Source organism: Balaenoptera physalus, assembly GCF_965194825.1.
Source record: "Balaenoptera physalus genome assembly, chromosome: 13".
Classification (NCBI taxonomy): domain Eukaryota; kingdom Metazoa; phylum Chordata; class Mammalia; order Artiodactyla; family Balaenopteridae; genus Balaenoptera; species Balaenoptera physalus.
Window position 1 is genome coordinate 100,099,276 of NC_138892.1, and position 18,142 is coordinate 100,117,417.

An 18,142-nucleotide genomic window follows, 5' to 3' on the forward strand; every position below is an offset into this window, starting at 1 on the left:
TTTTAATTTGCTGCACCTCGAGGCTTGCTTGCGTGATCTTAGTTCTCCGACCAGGGATCGAACCCAGCTCCTTCAGTGAAAATGCTGAGTCCTAACCACTGGACCGCCAGGGAATTCCCCCTCCTGCCTTTTAAAATGCTGAGGGATTATTTTTCCTAGTTTGTCAATGATTTGTGTAATCACTGTTTAATTGTTTTAGTCCTGGACAAAAGAGAAGGCTAAAATTTACATTCACTGAAAATTTTCTTTGACAACTTAGTCAGTTGTTTTTGTAGGATTGTGATTAAATAGAGGACGGCAGTCAAAGAAAATAAAAGTTATTACATAAAGATTCTCCCATTGTGCGTGGGGGGCCTGAATCAATAGTAAAAAGCTTTTTATTACTGCCCAAAAGGTGCTCCCCTCATTCCTGTTCTCTAGTTCTACTTAGTTGACTGACCTTTCTTCCTTAAGCCAATTTATTCACTCTGAGAAAAAAATCCCTTGCTTTCCAGCTCTCCTCTGCTTTCCCAAGGGCTGCATTATCGAACTGGATGTCTGATGGAGGTCGAGATTAGATCCACACCACTATTTCGTGTCTGTGAAAAGTTAGTAAAACTTTCGTGGCAGGCTAGGTAAGAGGGTGAATTTTATTTTTTTCCATTGACCTCTCTTCCATTTTGATATGTATTAATGAGAACTGTAGAACTCTCGGAACAGAACAAATCCATCCAAACCTTTGATAAACTCTAACATGGCTTCTAGTAGTTTAAGGCTGTGTCCTGGAATGATCCCAGATCCGTTTAAAATGCCTGCCTGAGAAAGTTCATTGCTGCCAGGAGAATTTACTGTTTGTTCGTGAGAGGGTGGCATGGACATATATACACTACCAAATGTAAAACCGATAGCTGGTGGGAAGCAGCTGCATCGTACGGGGAGATCAGCTCGGTGCTTTGGGACCACCTAGAAGGGTGGGATAGGGAGGGTGGGAGGGAGACACAAGAGGGAGGGGATATGGGGATATATGTGTATGTATAGCTGATTCACTTTGTTATAAAGCAGAAACTAACACACCATTGTGAAGCAATTATACTCCAATAAAGATGTTAAAAAACAAAACAAAACACATACACAAAAAAATAAAAATAAAATCCTCTCTCTGCCCTTTGAGGTGTAAAGCTACCACCTAAAACTTTCCTCAGGGTCCTGAGAGCCATCTCTGAAAGCAAACACTCAGGGAATTAGTTAGGGAGATAACCTGCCCTCTCCCAGTCCCCATGGGAGGGTAGGGCCCTAGCTTCAATGGGGCACAACCTTGCTTCAATACGCAACACTGTCTCCGGTCCAAAGGAAGAAGAAGCTTGTTTTTCTTCCGGAGAAGCACCAATGAACAAATCCACATGGTCTAGTCGCATGGATTAACCCTCTTAATACCACTCAGTGCCTTTCCCTTAGCACAGCCCAGCCTTTAAAAAGTCACTAGTCTTTTGTTTTGGGGAAGTTGAGTTCAGTTTATGCTGGGCCCTCTTCTCCGTTGTAATCGTATTACTGAAGGAAATCTGTCCTCACCGCTTTTTTTTTTTTTTTTTAACATCTTTATTAGAGTATAGTTGCTTTACAATGCTGTGTTAATTGCTGCTGTATAACAAAGTGAATCACCATATGTATACATATATCCCCATATCCCCTCCACCTTGTGTCTCCCTCCCACCCTCCCTATCCCACCCCTCTAGGTGGTCACAAAGCACTGAGCTGATCTCCCTGTGCTATGTGACTGCTTCCCACTAGCTATCTATTTTACATTTGGTAGTGTATATATGTCCATGCCACTCTCTCACTTCATCTCAGCTTACCCTTCCCCCTCCCTGTGTCCTCAAGTCCATTCTCTACATCTGCATCTTTATTCCTATCCTGCCCCTAGGTTCTTCAGAACCATTTTTTTTTTTTTTTTTTAGATTCCATATATATGTGTTAGCATATGGTATTTGTTTTTCTCTTTCTGACTTAATTCACTCTGTAGGACAGACTCTAGGTCCATCCAACTCACTACAAATAACTCAGTTTCTTTTTATGGCTGAGGAATATTCCATTGTATATATGTGCCACATCTTCTTTATCCATTCATCTGTCTATGGACACTTAGGTCGCTTCCATGTCCTGGCCATTGTAAATAGAGCTGCAATGAACATTGTGGTACATGACTCTTTTTGAATTATGGTTTTCTCAGGGTATATGTCCAGTAGTGGCATTGCTGGGTGATATGGTAGTTCTCTTTTCAGTTTTTTAAGGAACCTCCATACTGTTCTTCATAGAGGCTGTATCAATTTACATTTAATGAGTGTCTGGTTTTATCTTTTACAACAGCCAGTTGTCTCTTCCACTCTTCTTGCTTTGAAGTCTTGTGAACAGATGGGTACCTCTCTAGTTTCTAGCAACGATAAATGTTTTTCCATATCTCATTAACTTGGGTATTACTGTGGAAATTGGCAAAGAGGAAACATTAAGCATTTAACATAGTATTTCAGTTCCAGAATTCTCCATAAGCTGTTACTTGCAATATGTGTACAGAATGGTGAAGGGGGCAGGGTAGCATAACAGAAAAGATCATGAGTTTTGCAGTAAGAGGGGACTTTGGTTTGCTTGCTTGCTTCAATATTTTTATTAGTTTCTTAAAACTGAGCAAGGGAGTAAAATTTCTATGTCTCAGTTTTGTCATTTGAAAATAGGACTAAACAACAAGGTCCTACAGTCTAGCACAGGGAACTGTATTCAATATCTTGTATTAACCATAAGGAAAAGAATATGAAAAATATATATCTGAATCACTTTGCTGTACACCAGAAACTAACACAACATTGTAAATCAACTATACTTAAAAAAGAAAATAGGAGTAATAGTGCCTATCTCATAGACTTGTTGGAAAACTGAGATTGTATGAGAAAACATGTGCAATGGATAGTACTTAGTTCATAGTCATTGTTGAATAAATAATTTTCTACTTTGTATTATAAATCTCTGACAAGCCCCAAAGAGATTTGTTTCCTCTCTCTGTTGTTACAACAATGTACCTCCTTATGGTATCCTTCAAGAACCTATCTGTGGGTTTCCTCTTTTATTCAATGAGCTTCTTCACAGGTATCATTTATCCTTTTATCCCCACCTCCTGTCAGTTGAAAAGATGGGCATTTGATACATGTTTACTGAAAGAGCAGTACATGAATAAATGAATGAATGAACAGTTGTAACAAAGTATTGGTGAACTCAAGGGACCAAAATTGTTTTAAGTTTACATAAGCCAAGTCAATTAATGATGTCCAGTTCGGTTGTGAGAATAATGAAAGCAGCATAAGACATTAATGGTTTCATTTTTCTTATGTTTGATCTGAAACAAAGATCTATCTATTGTGTTACCTTATAATTCTCTTAAGAATCATCAGTCTCAAAAACAGGATCTAAAGATACCAATGGGAAATTACCAGAGTATATTTTTCATTTCCTGCTTTTGGGTATCTGGTTGGACTGCTTAAGCTCAACTTGTTAAAGCCTAGTAAATGCCTCCCCCACATGACTTGACTCATAGGTCCTCTTTTGCCCACAGGCAGTTGTCTTCGGAGAAGAGGAGAAAGAGCTCTCATTTGCTGAGGCAACTCAGGAACTCAATCGAACAATGGAATTCCATTCTTCCATAGGAAATTTGGATGAAGATGGATATACTCAATTAGACTTCAGCTCTTGCAATATCATCAGGAAATCTGTGGTCTCAGAGAAAGGTATATTTTTTTCTTTCTGACTTCAACATTTACATTCTTATCAACTAAAACTGGAAGTGGAAAAAATTGGAGAGACTTGCGATTTGTCGGGCTTTTATTAATATATTGTAAAAGGTTTTCAGAAGTCACTGAAGGTAATTTGAATGTGCACTAAGACTTTTGGTAACCATTCAGTGACTAATCATTAGTAAAGTTGACCCTTGAACACATGGGTTTGAATGGCACAGGTCCACTTATACATGGATGTTTTTCAAAAGTAAATACTACAGTACTACACGATCTGCTGTTGGTTGAATCCATGGATTCCAAACTGTGGATATGGAAGAACTGAGATACAGAGGGCCAACTCTAAGTTATATGGGGATTTTTGACTTTGGGGAGGGGCGGTGCCCCTAATCCCTGTGTCATTCAAGGGTCAACTGTGTTTAATTATTATGATGATAGAAAATACTCACAATTTCTCTGTTCTATAGGGACAGACACTTCAAGAATAAGGAGTTGGTAATAAGTGTGATGAAATGCAAAGCTGAAAGAATTTCAATAGGAGTGACTTGTTTATTTGACAGAAAAGAGTAAATTGCAGAATGGAGGTCAAGGAAACAAAGAAGTGTATATGAACAACATCAGGATATTGGAGATAAGAATGAGAAGAATGAAAAGATGGAAAAAACAACTTGTGATTTTATGGAAAAGGCCAAAGGGAAGTCAGAAGTCATAGGGTTTAGAATCCTGAGTCTGTTTTTGTGTGTGTGTGTGGTAATGAGATTGATTTGGAATTTTTTTTTTTAAACAAAAGGGAGTTCTTTGTATACCAGTGAAGAAATATATATGTATTAGACAAAAAGATCCCATTATCAGGACATGAGTCTTAGACATAACATAAAAGAGGTGAAATCTGGAGAAGGGCATTAAAAGATTTCTCTCTTCACTGAATGAGCAATTTAATCTCCTCTATGATTCCCCTATTTGACAATTCTCTGAAATACTCTTATTGCTTATTCTCCGTTTTTAAGTGGTGATAGTAATATAAAGCGAGTTTCCTGTTATCAAGAGATTATTCACAGGTTTTGAAGGCAGAATTTACTTTCTTCTGCTTTCTGTTTATTCCCATTGCACAATTATTTTCCTCTTGTCACTTATGCAATTCTTTTCTTGGGCAACCTGATGGGGAAGAGTGGAAAAACTAGATGATGCAAGAGGTAAGGAGGCATGTGTGTGTTTATAGATGTGTGTGGACAAATTGTGTTACCTATAATGTGTTAGTAGTCCCTAAACTAGGTACTTTTACATATGTTAACTTAATGCCCACAATAATCCTTTGATGTATTATTAACCTAATTTTTTACGAAGAGAAATGGAAAAACAGAGGAAGTAATTTGCCCAAGGACGTGCAAGAAATAAGTGAAAGGGGAAGATTACCCTTAGTAACCAGAATTATTTCTGCTACATTAAGCTATCTCTTCTAAGAATAGGTAGAATTTCTGGAATCCTGGCACTGTCAAGAACTATAGACATCAATGTGGAGCTGAAATTAGGAGTGCATAGATATCAAGTTTCAGAACCTGAAGAGGTATGCTAAAGGTGGAGAAAAATTCAGACTAATCCTAGATGAGTAGCTTATCTGGGTATCAGATTTTGATGAATTGTAGAATTGAAGTGCTCTGTGATCCATCATCCAATTTCTTTATTCAATTTCTGCTCCCTATGGTGCCTCAGGATTTTGTGCTGCATCCCCTCGTTGGCGTCCCATTGCTGTGACTTTGGGAATTTTATGCTTGCTAATGCTGGTGATAACTGTGGTCCTGTGTACCATGGGTGAGTATTGGTGGGAGAGATTAACAACAGACATTTAATAAGCATTTATACTGTTCCAGGCACTCTTTTAAGAGCATAACATAATCTAATTGAATCTGTATATTGACCCTATTGAATTGGTGCTATTAGTTCTCATTTTATTTCTAGGGTCATAAACCAGTTATTGGTAGGACCATGATTAGAAATTTGGGTGATCTGTCTTAAAAACTCATACTCTTAACTGCATGCTCTCCTTGAATAGCTGGTTTCAAAGCTATGGAATTCCTAGGATAAATTAATGAAAGCAAACCAGCGGAGGTAAAGAAGGAAGTGCAATTGGTGCTTATCTTCCTAACGAAATAAATTCTCTAAAGAGACTATAAGCTATTTTTTATGTCTCATGATTTAAGGAAATTGTTTTATACCTGATCTTTAATCTAAACTCCTTTGGATAGTATCAGGAAATACCTGAGGCACTTATCAAATACTAACTAGTTATTTTGTGATGGATGAATAAATTTCCATAGATTTTATTGTTCATGCATTCAAAATTGAATAAAGTATTATTGTACCTTCAAAGAGGCTATATGAAAGATTTCTTAAATAGGTAAGTGTTTATTGAGTACATTCTATGTTATAGGCACCAGGCAGGTTCTCAAGGGACTCTCATTTTTAAATAATAGAAGAAAGATAGAAGACTTATTACTCTTTCAAATCTATCATAGTACCAACTGACTGTATTCCATTTACCTCTTACTTTCCCCTCATACTCGTTCTCCATCTGCTTCATTTTTCTCTTTTGTATTAAACCTTCTTCATGGAAGTTATTTATTTTTTCTATATATTTAATCTATCATCTATTCTATCTATCTATCTATCTATCATCTAACTTTACCTCTCCATCAGCAATGTATTATCTATCACTAATCAAGTATGTAACCCTTTACATTCCAACAAAAATATGGGTTTGGGGATTTTAATTCTCAAACATAGCAAAATGACTTTTTCTTCTGTAATTACTATTGTTGTTGGTATATGAAGCTATCTGGGGATCCAGTTCAGGGAGCAACCTGTTGAAGAATGACAGCTTTCAATCAAGAAATAAAGAGAACCACAGTCAACCCACACAATCGTCTTTAGAAAGGAATATGGCTCCTACCAAGGCTCTCACGACCACAGGCAAGGCAGAATTAAAAGATTAATAAAGTCCTTGATTCAGAAGGGTTAATTATTGGTGCTAAGGTTTGGAGCAAGGGGTGAAGAAAGTACTTTTACGTGTGGTGATTATGCATCCAGGGAAAGCCCACAGCAGTATTGTCTCAGTAAAATACGTCCCCTGTCATATATAAAGTGATATCATAAATACCTTATGAACTTAGTTGAATCTCCAACTTAGTTGGATTTTTTTAAAATCAGTGACTAATTTATCACAGGCTATGTATTTAGGCTTATAGGAGATTGTATAATTTGATGTGAAGGAACAAAAAGTGTTCTCATCCCTTAGGGAATTGACATTTTAAAGTGATATAGTTAAAATAGGAAATAGGACATCAGAAAAGAAAAACGGATAGAAAAAGGAAAGAAGGGAAAGTGTTGCTAAGAATTAAACATTTACAAAAGAAATAAACCTAATAGATATGTTTCTGAAAACTCTGGTTAAATTTGTTTTTCTTTAATCATGCAAGTTCATTTATTTAATTACAATTTTATATACACTAAACTTCAATTTCTAATTGCATCATTATTGACTATGACAATATTTTGACTGCAATTTTCCATCTCTGGACACCTACCTCCTCACTATTTGTATCACATTACTCTATAACGTGAATGATTGCTCTTATACTTTTCTGATTTGGAAAATTGCATTCTGAAATGGATCTCACACTTGTAAAATAAGTTAACATGAAATTACTGTATGTCTCAGTGATTGATTTTGAACTGATTTATTAGTTATCATGGAGAAAAGGAGTTCTGGTCTGACTTTGAAGGAATGGAAGACAAGTCAAGAAGGAAAGGAGGGTTCACTGTCTAAAACACTGTTTATAGCCACTCAATTCATTTTTTAATTGTAAATGAATAAGGGGTTTTAATGTAGCCTCTTCTGTAAGGTTGTATGCATACAGTCTGAATTGAAAATGAAATCTATTAATGATAATTCATTGATTATTTATTAAGTGTCCTTAGGATGCATGGTACTTGCACTGAAAGAGGGAATTGGTATAGTATGAATCTCATTGTATTTATCTTTTATTTCCAGGAGTTCTTTCTAGCTCTTGTCCCCCTAACTGGATCACACATCAGAATAGCTGTTATCTACTTAGCACATCATTAGATTCCTGGGATACAAGTAAAAGATGGTGCTTTCAACTGGGCTCTAATCTCCTGAAGATAGACAGCTTAAAAGAGTTGGTAAGTGTAGATTTCAGTTATAATTATCCGTGGTCTATACTGAACAGAAAAATAGAGGTAGGTTCCAGGTAATGATGATTTTCCCTAAAAGAAAGTCATTTTACATATTCTCCATATTTATAATAATAGCATACATTAAGTGAGTAAAGTGCATAATATATGCTTCTCTTTTTAATTAATTAATTAAAATATGAACACATTTTACTTTAAAATAAATCCTTTAAGCACAACTCCGAGTTGACTGTAATAGTCAGGCCACTACTCATTTTTGTGGGTTTGGATTTCAGGTCATAAATGTGGTGGAATGAAATAGAAAAATCTTCCCCATGTTATCATAATTATCAAGAAAAACAGCAGCTATGATAATATATATTTATAAATCATTTACTCCTTGCAAGATACTAGGAAAGGCAAAGAGGTTTTAAAAGTAGGCTTGTTTTAGCAATGCTCAAATAATTTGTAAGAAAATAGAAACAACTCAGCTATTAAAAGTAAAATATCTCGTACTGGCAACAAATGCCATAGAAATTCAGAGAGAGATCCCTGCTGACATAAAAATTTCACAGAAAAAGTGCAACTTACTATGCATCTTGAATGACGGATAGAACTCTGATGAGCTATGAGAAGGGGTTAATAGTCAGGAAACATTCTATACTACAAATCTAAACAATCTATAACTTCTATACTTACTTTTACTACTCCATTTTTTGGTTTCTATTCTGTCTTACCCAACAGTTATAGTTCACACAAAAATTAATGGAAGTAGATGTATGATTTACAAAAGAGCATAGGACTGGAAGTCTGTCTGGCTTTTAGACCTTCCTGTAATTGCCGCTATGTTGTGCTATATTTGTCAACAATTCAAATATGATCTTTAACCCCCAGATTACTTATGCATAACTCATGCAGTGGGACTAAACTACTTCAAGTTAACATTGTCATCTAACTCTGAGAAGCATTTCTTGACAAAGGTCATGTAAATTTATATTTTCTATTAAAATTGTGGAGAAGATAGTGGCCTGTCATCCATGAACATTGTCTAGGATATTTTGTCTCCCTTGGATTTTGTCAGGTAGGTTGAATGCAGGCCGTACAATGTTGACATTAAGGATCTATTCTTTATTGGAAAATTAAACAATAACGACTCTGAAGAAATGAGATATGACTTTTGAGACACTCAATGGCATTCAAGAATTGGCACTTCTGTCTAGGTTGATGCCAGTATATGTGTGCAACCTCCACCAAGGTGACTCAATCTCTGTTTCTCAAAATCTCTAAGAGTCTGTTTCTGTATCTTCTCTTTATCTCTATCATCTCTGTCTATCACACACTCTCTCTCTCCTTGACTTGTATTTGTATTTATGTTTCCTTACAGGAATTTATATCTAGGCAAGTGTCTTCCCAACCTGACCATTCATTTTGGATAGGGCTTTCTCGCCGTCAGACTGAAGAACAATGGCTCTGGGACGATGGTTCAATGTTGTTGTCTAACTTGTAAGTATCTGGAGAGACAAAGCTTCATACTCTTCCTCAGAGAGGTGAGAGCATGTCAGGCAGTTAAGAATCTGATCTGTTGGCCATAATAAGAAAGAGAGAGAGAAAGATACATAGTGATGGGGAGAGAGAAAGAGTGAGCCAGGAAAAAAAACAAACAAAAACAAGAGGGTAGAGGAGGACTTAAGAGTCACAAAGAGCTGAATGGCCATCTTGAGCTGTCAACACAAGTGCTCCCTCAGCTTTCTCACTAGGAGGGCATGTGTTTGAAGCTCCCCAGGAAGGAGCAATCACTGTGACTCAGTGTAGAACTGTGCTTAAGAGCAGTGCTTTGAAGTCAGTTCTCAGCTTGAGTCAATGACTGGCCCACTCATTGTGTGAAACTGGATGAGTTCCTTAATCTAACTGCACCCCTCTTTCTGCATCTGTAAATGAGAATAAAAATAGTAGGTACCTCTTAGGATTTTGAGATAAAAGTAAAATCACTTAGCACAGCATCTTGCACATAGTAAATGTGTGATACATGCTATTATTATTAATTTGAAAAGCAACTACATTTCACATTTTATAAAGCTCTTTTAGACATATGCACATTTGCATGATTATAAATTTTTCCTCATTGTATGTATATGCACTAATATACACACGATGAAGAAGAATTTACATATGGAGACATTATGAGGAATAAGCTCACACATGATTATGAAGACTGAGAAATCCGACAATCTGCTGTCTGCAAGCTGGATAACCAGGAAATCATGTAGTGTATGAGCTTCAGTCCAAGTATGAAGGGCTTAAAACCAGGGGAGCCAATGGTGTAAAACCCAGTGCCAGAGCAGGAGAGGGTGAGATGAGATGAGATGTCGCCACTTACACAGTGAGGCAGGAAGAAAGGAACAAATTTCTGCTTCTGCCTTTTTCTTCTATTTAGGCCCTCAATGGATTGGATGATGCCCAACCACACTGGGGAGTGAAGTCTAGTTTACTGAGTCTAGTTCACTGATTCAAATGACACACTAAAAAATAATGTTTGATCTGGCTGTGGCTAGTAAAGTTGACACATGAAATTAACTCTCACAAAGTGTTGAAGTCTTCCTCACTGCAGTTGGCATTCATTTTTTCTTTAATATCTGCAGAATATGAAATTATATTCCCCTTTTCAATTTCTATTATTGGTGTGTGTATGTGTACTTGCGTATGTGTGTGTGTGTGCTTTCTTCTTTCTTTTCTTTTCTTTTTTTAATCAATCTCATTGGGTGTAGTTTTCAAAGAAAGAACTTGTGGCTGTGTTGATTCTTTCTCCCTCTGTGTCTTTTTTTCTCTCTTATTTTCCCATTAATTTTGGTTTTCACCTTTATTATTTCTTTCCATTCAATTTCTTTGTGTTGATTTTGCTACTTTTTCTCTAACTTCTTGTGTGGACTCATGAAGTTCATCCTTTTTTTTCCTCAAAAAAAAAAAGATGTACATTTAAGGCTATAATTTTAGGGTATTTTCATTTTCATTCAGTTCAAAATACTTTCTAATTTTCATTGTGAGTTGCTCTTTGGCCAATGAGTTACTTAGAAATGTATTTCTTAATTTAGAAATATCTGTGTGTTTATAGTTATCCTTTTGTTTTAGGTTTTAGCTTAATTCCATTGTGGTCAGAGAATATAGTGTGATTGCAGTTCTCTGGTTTTTGGGTTTTTGGGTTTTGTTTGTTTCTTTCTTTGGCCACACCATGCAGCGCAGCTTGCAGGATCTTAGTTCCCCGACCAGGGATTGAACCCAGGCCCTCAGCAGTGAAAATGCTGAGTCCTAACCATTGGATCACCAGGGATTTCGCAGTTCTCTTGTTTTTATTTGCTTCGTCTTCCCATACTGAGAGAATTACAATAAAATCTTCCACAGTAATTCTACTCACAATTCTGTAAACATTTTTTTTAAATAATTTTATTTTATTGATTTATTTTTGGCTGTGTTGGGTCTTCGTTTCTGTGCGAGGGCTTTCTCTAGTTGCGGCAAGCGGGGGCCACTCTTCATCGCGGTGCGCGGGCCTCTCACTATCGCAGCCTCTCATTGCGGAGCACAGGCTACAGGCACGCAGGCTCAGTAGTTGTGGCTCACGGGCCTAGTTGCTCCACGGCATGTGGGATCTTCCCAGACCAGGGCTCGAACCCGTGTCGCCTGCATTGGCAGGCAGATTCTCAACCACTGCGCCACCAGGGAAGCCCCTGTAAACATTTTGTTGATGTGTTGAAGCCATATTATTAGGCACATATAGTTTAGAATTGTTATATCTTGCAGGCTCAGGCTTATTCAATGTACTTTTTCTTTCCTTTCTTTCCTCTTTTTTGAATTTTTTAAAAATTGTTCCACCTTTTCTTAATGTTAATTTAGAATTTACTTTTTAACTAATTTTAGCAGTTACTCTAGAGATTTCAACATATGGTCTTCATTCATCGAAGTCTAATATTAATTGGCCTTTTCATGTTTTTCCTGGGCACTATAAAATATTAGAGTATTTCTTTACTCTGTGTACTCCCTCCCCAAATTACATGCTATTATTTTTGTGTATTTTAACTCTGGCCCATATTTTCCCACATTTTAGTATCTCTAAAATTGGCATATGTCTTACAACTGCTGGTCTTTTATAATCATTGCCATCCTGCACTAAAATTGAGCTCTGTCAAAGCTTAGCATTTGTTTCTGCCAGTCAAAGAGGAGCACCACAAACCTGAGACTACTTAAATTAAACACTCCACTAGGGGTTTTGTATATATATGTGTGTGTGTGTGTGTGTGTGTGTGTGTGTGTGTGTGTGTGTGTGTGTGTATACTGTTATCATGGGTTCAGACAGAAAACTTGTATGAGTAGCAGCTTGTGGCTCAACATCATAGGGGGTATAATTTTTTCCTCCCACCTTCCACCTGGTGGCAAGATTGAGAAACGCACTTTTCATTGTTACTCTTTTTTGTTTGGCAGTTTTATTTTTCATTTACTCCTGCACCAAAATAGTCCTTTGTTTTCCAGCTTCTGCAGGGTTTTCTGTTAAATTCCCATCTTGAATGTATTTATTTCACAGAATTAAATAAATGGTACACCAATGGTTGATGGCATCTTGGATTCAATAAAAGTATAGCCCTAGAAAACAATATAGATTTATGCAGTCAGTTTATTAGATTTTCCCGCATATTTACGGTTTTCATTGCTTCTTAATCCTCTCTGCCTCTCCTACCTTCCATTTTGAATCATTTTCTTAAATCTGAAGAATACTCTTTAGTATTTCCTTTAGAGTTGAAGTTTTAAGGTCAGATTTTCTGTGCTTGTCTAAAACTGTCTTTATTTCAACTTTTCTAAAAAATATTTTGAGTATAAAATTAGAAATTTGTAGGTTTTTTTCTTTCAAGCATTCAAAGATATTATTATAATGTATTCTATTTTTATTGTTGTTTTTGAAAAGTCAGCTATTTGAAAGTAATACACGTTTTAAATCTGATGTCTTTTTTCAGCTTTGAAAAGTTTTCAGCCACACGTGCTTCAGATGTCGCTTCCTTCCTGACTTTATTCCCTTCTTCTGGAATTCCAGTTAAATGTATTACAGACCCATTCACAATATCCTATATGTCTCATTTGCTTTTTCCTATATTTTTATCCTTTTTTCTGTAACCTATGTATTTATTTCTCACCTATCTTCCAGTGCTTATTTTTCCTCATCTGTAGCTACACTGCCATTGAAAGCCTCAGTTAAGCTTTTAATTTTGTTTGATGAATTTTTCAGTTTTACAATTTCTCAAATCTACCCAGTTACTATTTATAATTCCTAGCTTTCTTCTAACATTCTCAGTATTGCGTTTTAACTCCTAGAATACACTGTATAGTTGTTTTAACATTTGTGTTTGATAATACCGGTGTCATATACTCATTTGTATCGGTTTCTATTATCTTTTTCTTCTAATTTTTATTCATATTGATATGTCTGATTTTTTTTTTTGATAATGCACTTAACATTATCTCTTAAATGTTTGTAGAATTAATTTGAAGTTTACAGAGAAGCGTTTCATTTGCTTCTGGCAAGCACCATCAGATATGAATAGTACAAACTGAGTATTATCACATTTTGATTTTAATACCACTTAACTATTTCACTTCCACTAGCCAAAGCACAGTGAATTTATTAACAAAGAATCTTGACAAAATGTATCTCCTACTTTTCTATAGCCCTTTGTCTTGTGTTTTCTTTTCTGTTTTAAAAAATGACTAGTGGACTCTCTAAAGTCATAAGAGTAGGTCCAAATTAACATTTTGATATGTAACTACTCATTGGTGACAGTAATTTAATCTGGCTCTGTACATACTCCAAAATCTCTTAGAGGTCAAGAAAATTTTTTGGAGAAGATCACTGATCAGAATTCTCTCTGAGGCTGGATCAAAGTTGTTTCATGTCCTTAGTCTAGTTATTTCAATAGAAGAATCCTCTCAATCCTCCAACTCCAGGGCCAAGAAGAGATAGATGTACAGGATGAAAAGTACCAGACCATAGCTTTTACACTGAGGCTCAGTGATGCCCTTTGAGCTTGACTAAATAATTAACACTGCTCCTTTAGGAGATTAAAGAGCAAGTAGAACAGAGTCATGCTTCTATTTGCCCATGGTAGTTCTCATAATCGTCTCTCATTATATTGCAATACAATGCAAACTTCAGGATGCATTAAAAATATAGGGTTGTTTGAACTGCCTTTAAATGGCTTTGATATCAATGATTCTTCACTTAGTTCTAAATAACTTTTAGCAAGAACGCTTCAACTTGGTCTACTCACTAAACATACCCAATAATATTTTCGCTAAACTGTTGCTTCATTTGATAAAGATACTCCTGGGTAAAAGGTTAAAAGAGAAGTAAAGAACTGTCTATAGAATGTTAAATAGTTTTTCTTTTTTGTCAGTTTTATTTAATTTTATGCAACTAGTAGTATTTCTTAAAATTTTTTTGAGTCATTTTTATGCCTTAGTAATGAAGCTTATTTTGTTACCACTGGAAACAAATAGAATCTAAATTCAAGTTTCCTTTTTCAATGATATGTACACTTCAGAAACTCTTTTCACCAATATCCTTACCAATTTATTTCAGCACTGTGGAGACAGTGGACAACATTCCTTATGTTTGTTCTATACAATTACCTTATTGTATTTTATTTTAACAGGTTTCAAATCAGAAGAACAGTTACCAAACAAGACTCATCTCACAGTTGTGTATGGATTCATGTGTCAGTCATTTACGACCAACTTTGTAGTAGGCCTTCATACAGTATTTGTGAGAAGAAGCTGTCAATATAACGGTGGGGATGTCGCCATGGAGGAGCAGAGAGAAATATGTAAGATAGTAAGGAGGGCAGAAAACAACATGTTTATGACCAAAAGCATCATAAAAAAATCATCCAATTCCATCTCTTTTTTTCTCAAATAGCCAAGAGAATATGTCTGCCATATCTCTAAGAGAATCTTGTATAATGTGAAATTGTAGGGAATCTGCTGTTATAAGAAAGCTTTCTCCTTTTTAAATACTATCAATCAAAAAAAGATCTGATAATGAATATAAAAAAGTAACTGTCCTATTGACAGAGGTCTTAACATTTTGTAATGCAAAACATGTTTTATTACTTTTTATGATTACTGTTTTGCAGTTTTCAGCAATTCCTCAGGAATTAATTACTGTAAAAAGGTATTATTGGAACATAACTAAGTTCCCTCATATGAGGATTTGTCTCTTTCTTATTTTCTTTTAAACGTTCCCATTGGTGCTATTTATATTTCCAATGGGGATTTCCATATTACTGGAGAGGCATTTACAGCCTTCTTGTATTCATTAATATGTGAACAGAAATTGCATCACGTTCACTGGATTTTTCACTTTAAAATGGTTAATGTTATGCAAATTTCATTTTAATAAAAAATGTTAACTAAAGAAACTTTGGCCTTTAAATTATGTGCCATGTGTAATTAACACTATCTCTATTTGCCCTCTCCCCAAAAATGATGATGAATTTGGCCCTGGGGAGGGGTAGTATAATAGGTAGTTTTGTGTTGAAGAATAGATTTTGGATCTTAAATATTCAAAAACCTAAGAGAAGAAGATAGAAATTTTTGGTGAGGTTGACTATTGTCTTTTAAGACACTAACTTGTGTTGTCACTGTCTGAAAAGAAATGTGGAAGGGCAAAGATAATTCAGGTTGAGAGTTAAATTAAGGCATAAAGTGGGATTTCGAAGCGATGCCATGCATTTAAATTTTGCTTTTGGTTTAATTGGGTCTCCTGTATCCTCCGAATGGAGTGGATGAGTTGAAGAAATCTTGATAATCAGGGAAATAATTCTGTATGCTGAATGTCCAGCTGCACTTATCTAGACCAGACAGGTGAGGCAACAATAACCCACAACTTAAAGATAAAAGCACGACTTTAACAAAAGTGATGGTGTAAAGTCAGAATGCTCTAGGCTGTCCAAGGCATACCATACCTCACTTGTCAATACACGTGTATACCACAGCCAAAGTGGGAACGTGCATGGGAATGAACAGAAAACATCCACACTTTTCCAAGAGACAGAAAAGGGAAAATAGCTACTAGCTGACGTATGTCTAAAGGGCAAATTCAAGATGAGTAACGATCATGCTAGAGGAAACACTTACTTATTCAAGGGCCACCATCTCCTCTTGCCTGAGTTATTGCAATAATTTTCAAGGAAGTCTCCCAGCATCTACACTTGTCTTTCTACAGTCCATTTTCAAACGTAGCAGACTGATTCCATTAAATTTAAAACAAACCATGCCAGCTCTCTACTAAAACTCTCCTTGACTTCCCGCATATCTGAGTAAAAAATAAATAAATAAATTGAAACAAAAACCAAAAGACCTTTACAACTGTCTACTCACCAAGACAATTGCTGGCCATTTACTCCTTCGAGCTAAGCTGCTTTTCTCCACATGACTCATTCCGTTTAGGATGATGGTTTCTCTATTGTTTCCAGCCACAGCTGGCATGCTTGCATCTCAGGGTCTTTGAGCTTCCCCGTCCCTTTACCTGAACTGTTCTTACCCTAGATACCTGCAGGACTTACTCTTTTACCTCTTTCAAGTCTTTGCCCAAGTATCACGTGTTAATGAGGCTGACTCTGACTACCTTATTTAAAATTACCAGCCCACCTTCCTGTACATTCTTAAGCTCGCTCACCCTCTGTATATTTCCATAACTCTTATCACAGTATAATATATTCTACTATTTACTTACTTATTACCTTTCTTGTATATCATCTGCCTTCTTCCGTACAATGTAGGCACTAAAAGTACAGAGAGTTTTGTTTTCCACTGATGGATCTCAGAATCTGAGAATAGTGCCTGCAATAAAGTAGGTATCCAAAAAATATTTCTGTCATGGTTGAAAAAAATATTTAAGGACAAGTATTAAAAATGTTAACGTGGGTTGGTAAAAATTATCAAGAATCTACTTGAATAAAGCTTAAGAAGTAACTCTAAGTGCTATTTCATTAGAATCGTAGTTATCAGCACCTCCTAAATTATAACACCTCAGCTGTGACAATTTCTACTATCCTATCTTCTTACTTCATGTTCACATGTGCTTCACTTACCTCTCTCCCTTGCAATTTTATACTGCCTTCTCTCCTGTAACATTTTCTAATACATCAATCCAATGCAAATGACCAAATAACTTTTGATATCCTACTTTTTATAAGGCATTATGCAGGAGAAAGGTCTCTTTAGATTTGTTTAATTTAAAATGATCTGATGAACAATGCACAGCTTGAGACACAGTGAATTCACAGCATGTGCTTCCTAATCCATCTCTCCTAGGGTCTGGTTGCTCCAGCCCAAGCATCTTCCACATTCCTTTGTGTTTAGTACGTTTGATTTAACCAAGCTATCTCCCAAAATACAGAAAAGCATTGATAGAATAATGTAATTCTGTTGTACTTATTTGGGAAAAATTTTTGGATATTATCTAAAACAATCTTCTGATTTCCCTCTCAGCTTAGGAAATTTAGGCAAAAAATTGTTACCTGGTTTTCTAAAGTCATAGGTAGTAATAATCTTAAAAGTCCTGACTTCCAGTAAAATATGTGATTGTTCATGATCATTGTGTACCAAATGTGTTGTATACAAAATGTTAAATTGAGTCCACATGCTGTACGAAGAAAGATTATTGAATTGACTACAGGAGAGCATTTTTAAAGCTAATTCTGTCCCTAACCAGCTATGTGCCTTTAGAGCAATCACTTCATCCAGCTGGACTTCAATCTCCCTTTTTGTAAAATGAAAGAGTAGTATCAATTAGATATCCCCCAAAGGGCTCTCTTAGGCTGACATTCAGTGTATATGATGCTTTACACTGTGCCCTTGGAGAAAGGGAGAGGCTTGTCCTATTGTCTTTTCTCTTTTCACAAATGCACAGAGAGGTTAAACTTACTCTGAGTGACACAGTGAGTGTATGATGGGTAAGAACCGGGTGAGGTCCCTCTGACTGGGCTTATTGCTCTGCAGAGTCTGAAGGAATCTTTGGCAATTGTAAACTCTTGCCACCTTTTACACTGCAGTTACACAGGAAGTAGTAACAAGTAAGCAAAAGAGAGCTGACAAGGGCAACCCCTTCGGTAATTGTTCAGAGACCGCCCAAATAGAAAACACATGCTACTTCCCCT

General features: G+C 36.1%; 2 protein-coding genes across 3 annotated transcripts in view; both read left to right on the forward strand.

Annotated features, from left to right (window-relative positions):
* CLEC12A (C-type lectin domain family 12 member A) overlaps positions 1-18,142 on the forward strand; it is a 340,991-nt gene that overhangs the window by 240,152 nt on the left and 82,697 nt on the right. The window lies entirely within an intron of this gene.
* On the forward strand, positions 1,150-18,077 carry CLEC7A (C-type lectin domain containing 7A). 2 transcript variants are annotated; one of them, XM_082420368.1, is made up of 6 exons: positions 1,150-3,749; positions 5,466-5,564; positions 6,585-6,722; positions 7,804-7,955; positions 9,331-9,449; positions 14,636-18,077. In XM_082420368.1, the coding sequence occupies exons 1-6, from the start codon at positions 3,647-3,649 to the stop codon at positions 14,766-14,768; spliced, it is 744 nt and encodes a 247-aa protein (XP_082276494.1). In that variant the 5' UTR covers positions 1,150-3,646; the 3' UTR covers positions 14,769-18,077. The 2 variants fall into 2 exon arrangements, with proteins under 2 accessions (XP_082276494.1, XP_082276495.1); XM_082420369.1 differs by lacking the exon at positions 6,585-6,722.

Bases quoted from the DNA above. Each gene is read 5' to 3' on its own strand.
- CLEC7A (XM_082420368.1), top strand. From the start codon at position 3,647: ATGGAATTCCATTCTTCCATAGGAAATTTGGATGAAGATGGATATACT. The intron at 5,565-6,584 runs GTGAGTATTGGT...TGGTATATGAAG, and splicing joins TGTGGTCCTGTGTACCATGG to CTATCTGGGGATCCAGTTCA. The intron at 7,956-9,330 runs GTAAGTGTAGAT...GTTTCCTTACAG, and splicing joins TAGACAGCTTAAAAGAGTTG to GAATTTATATCTAGGCAAGT.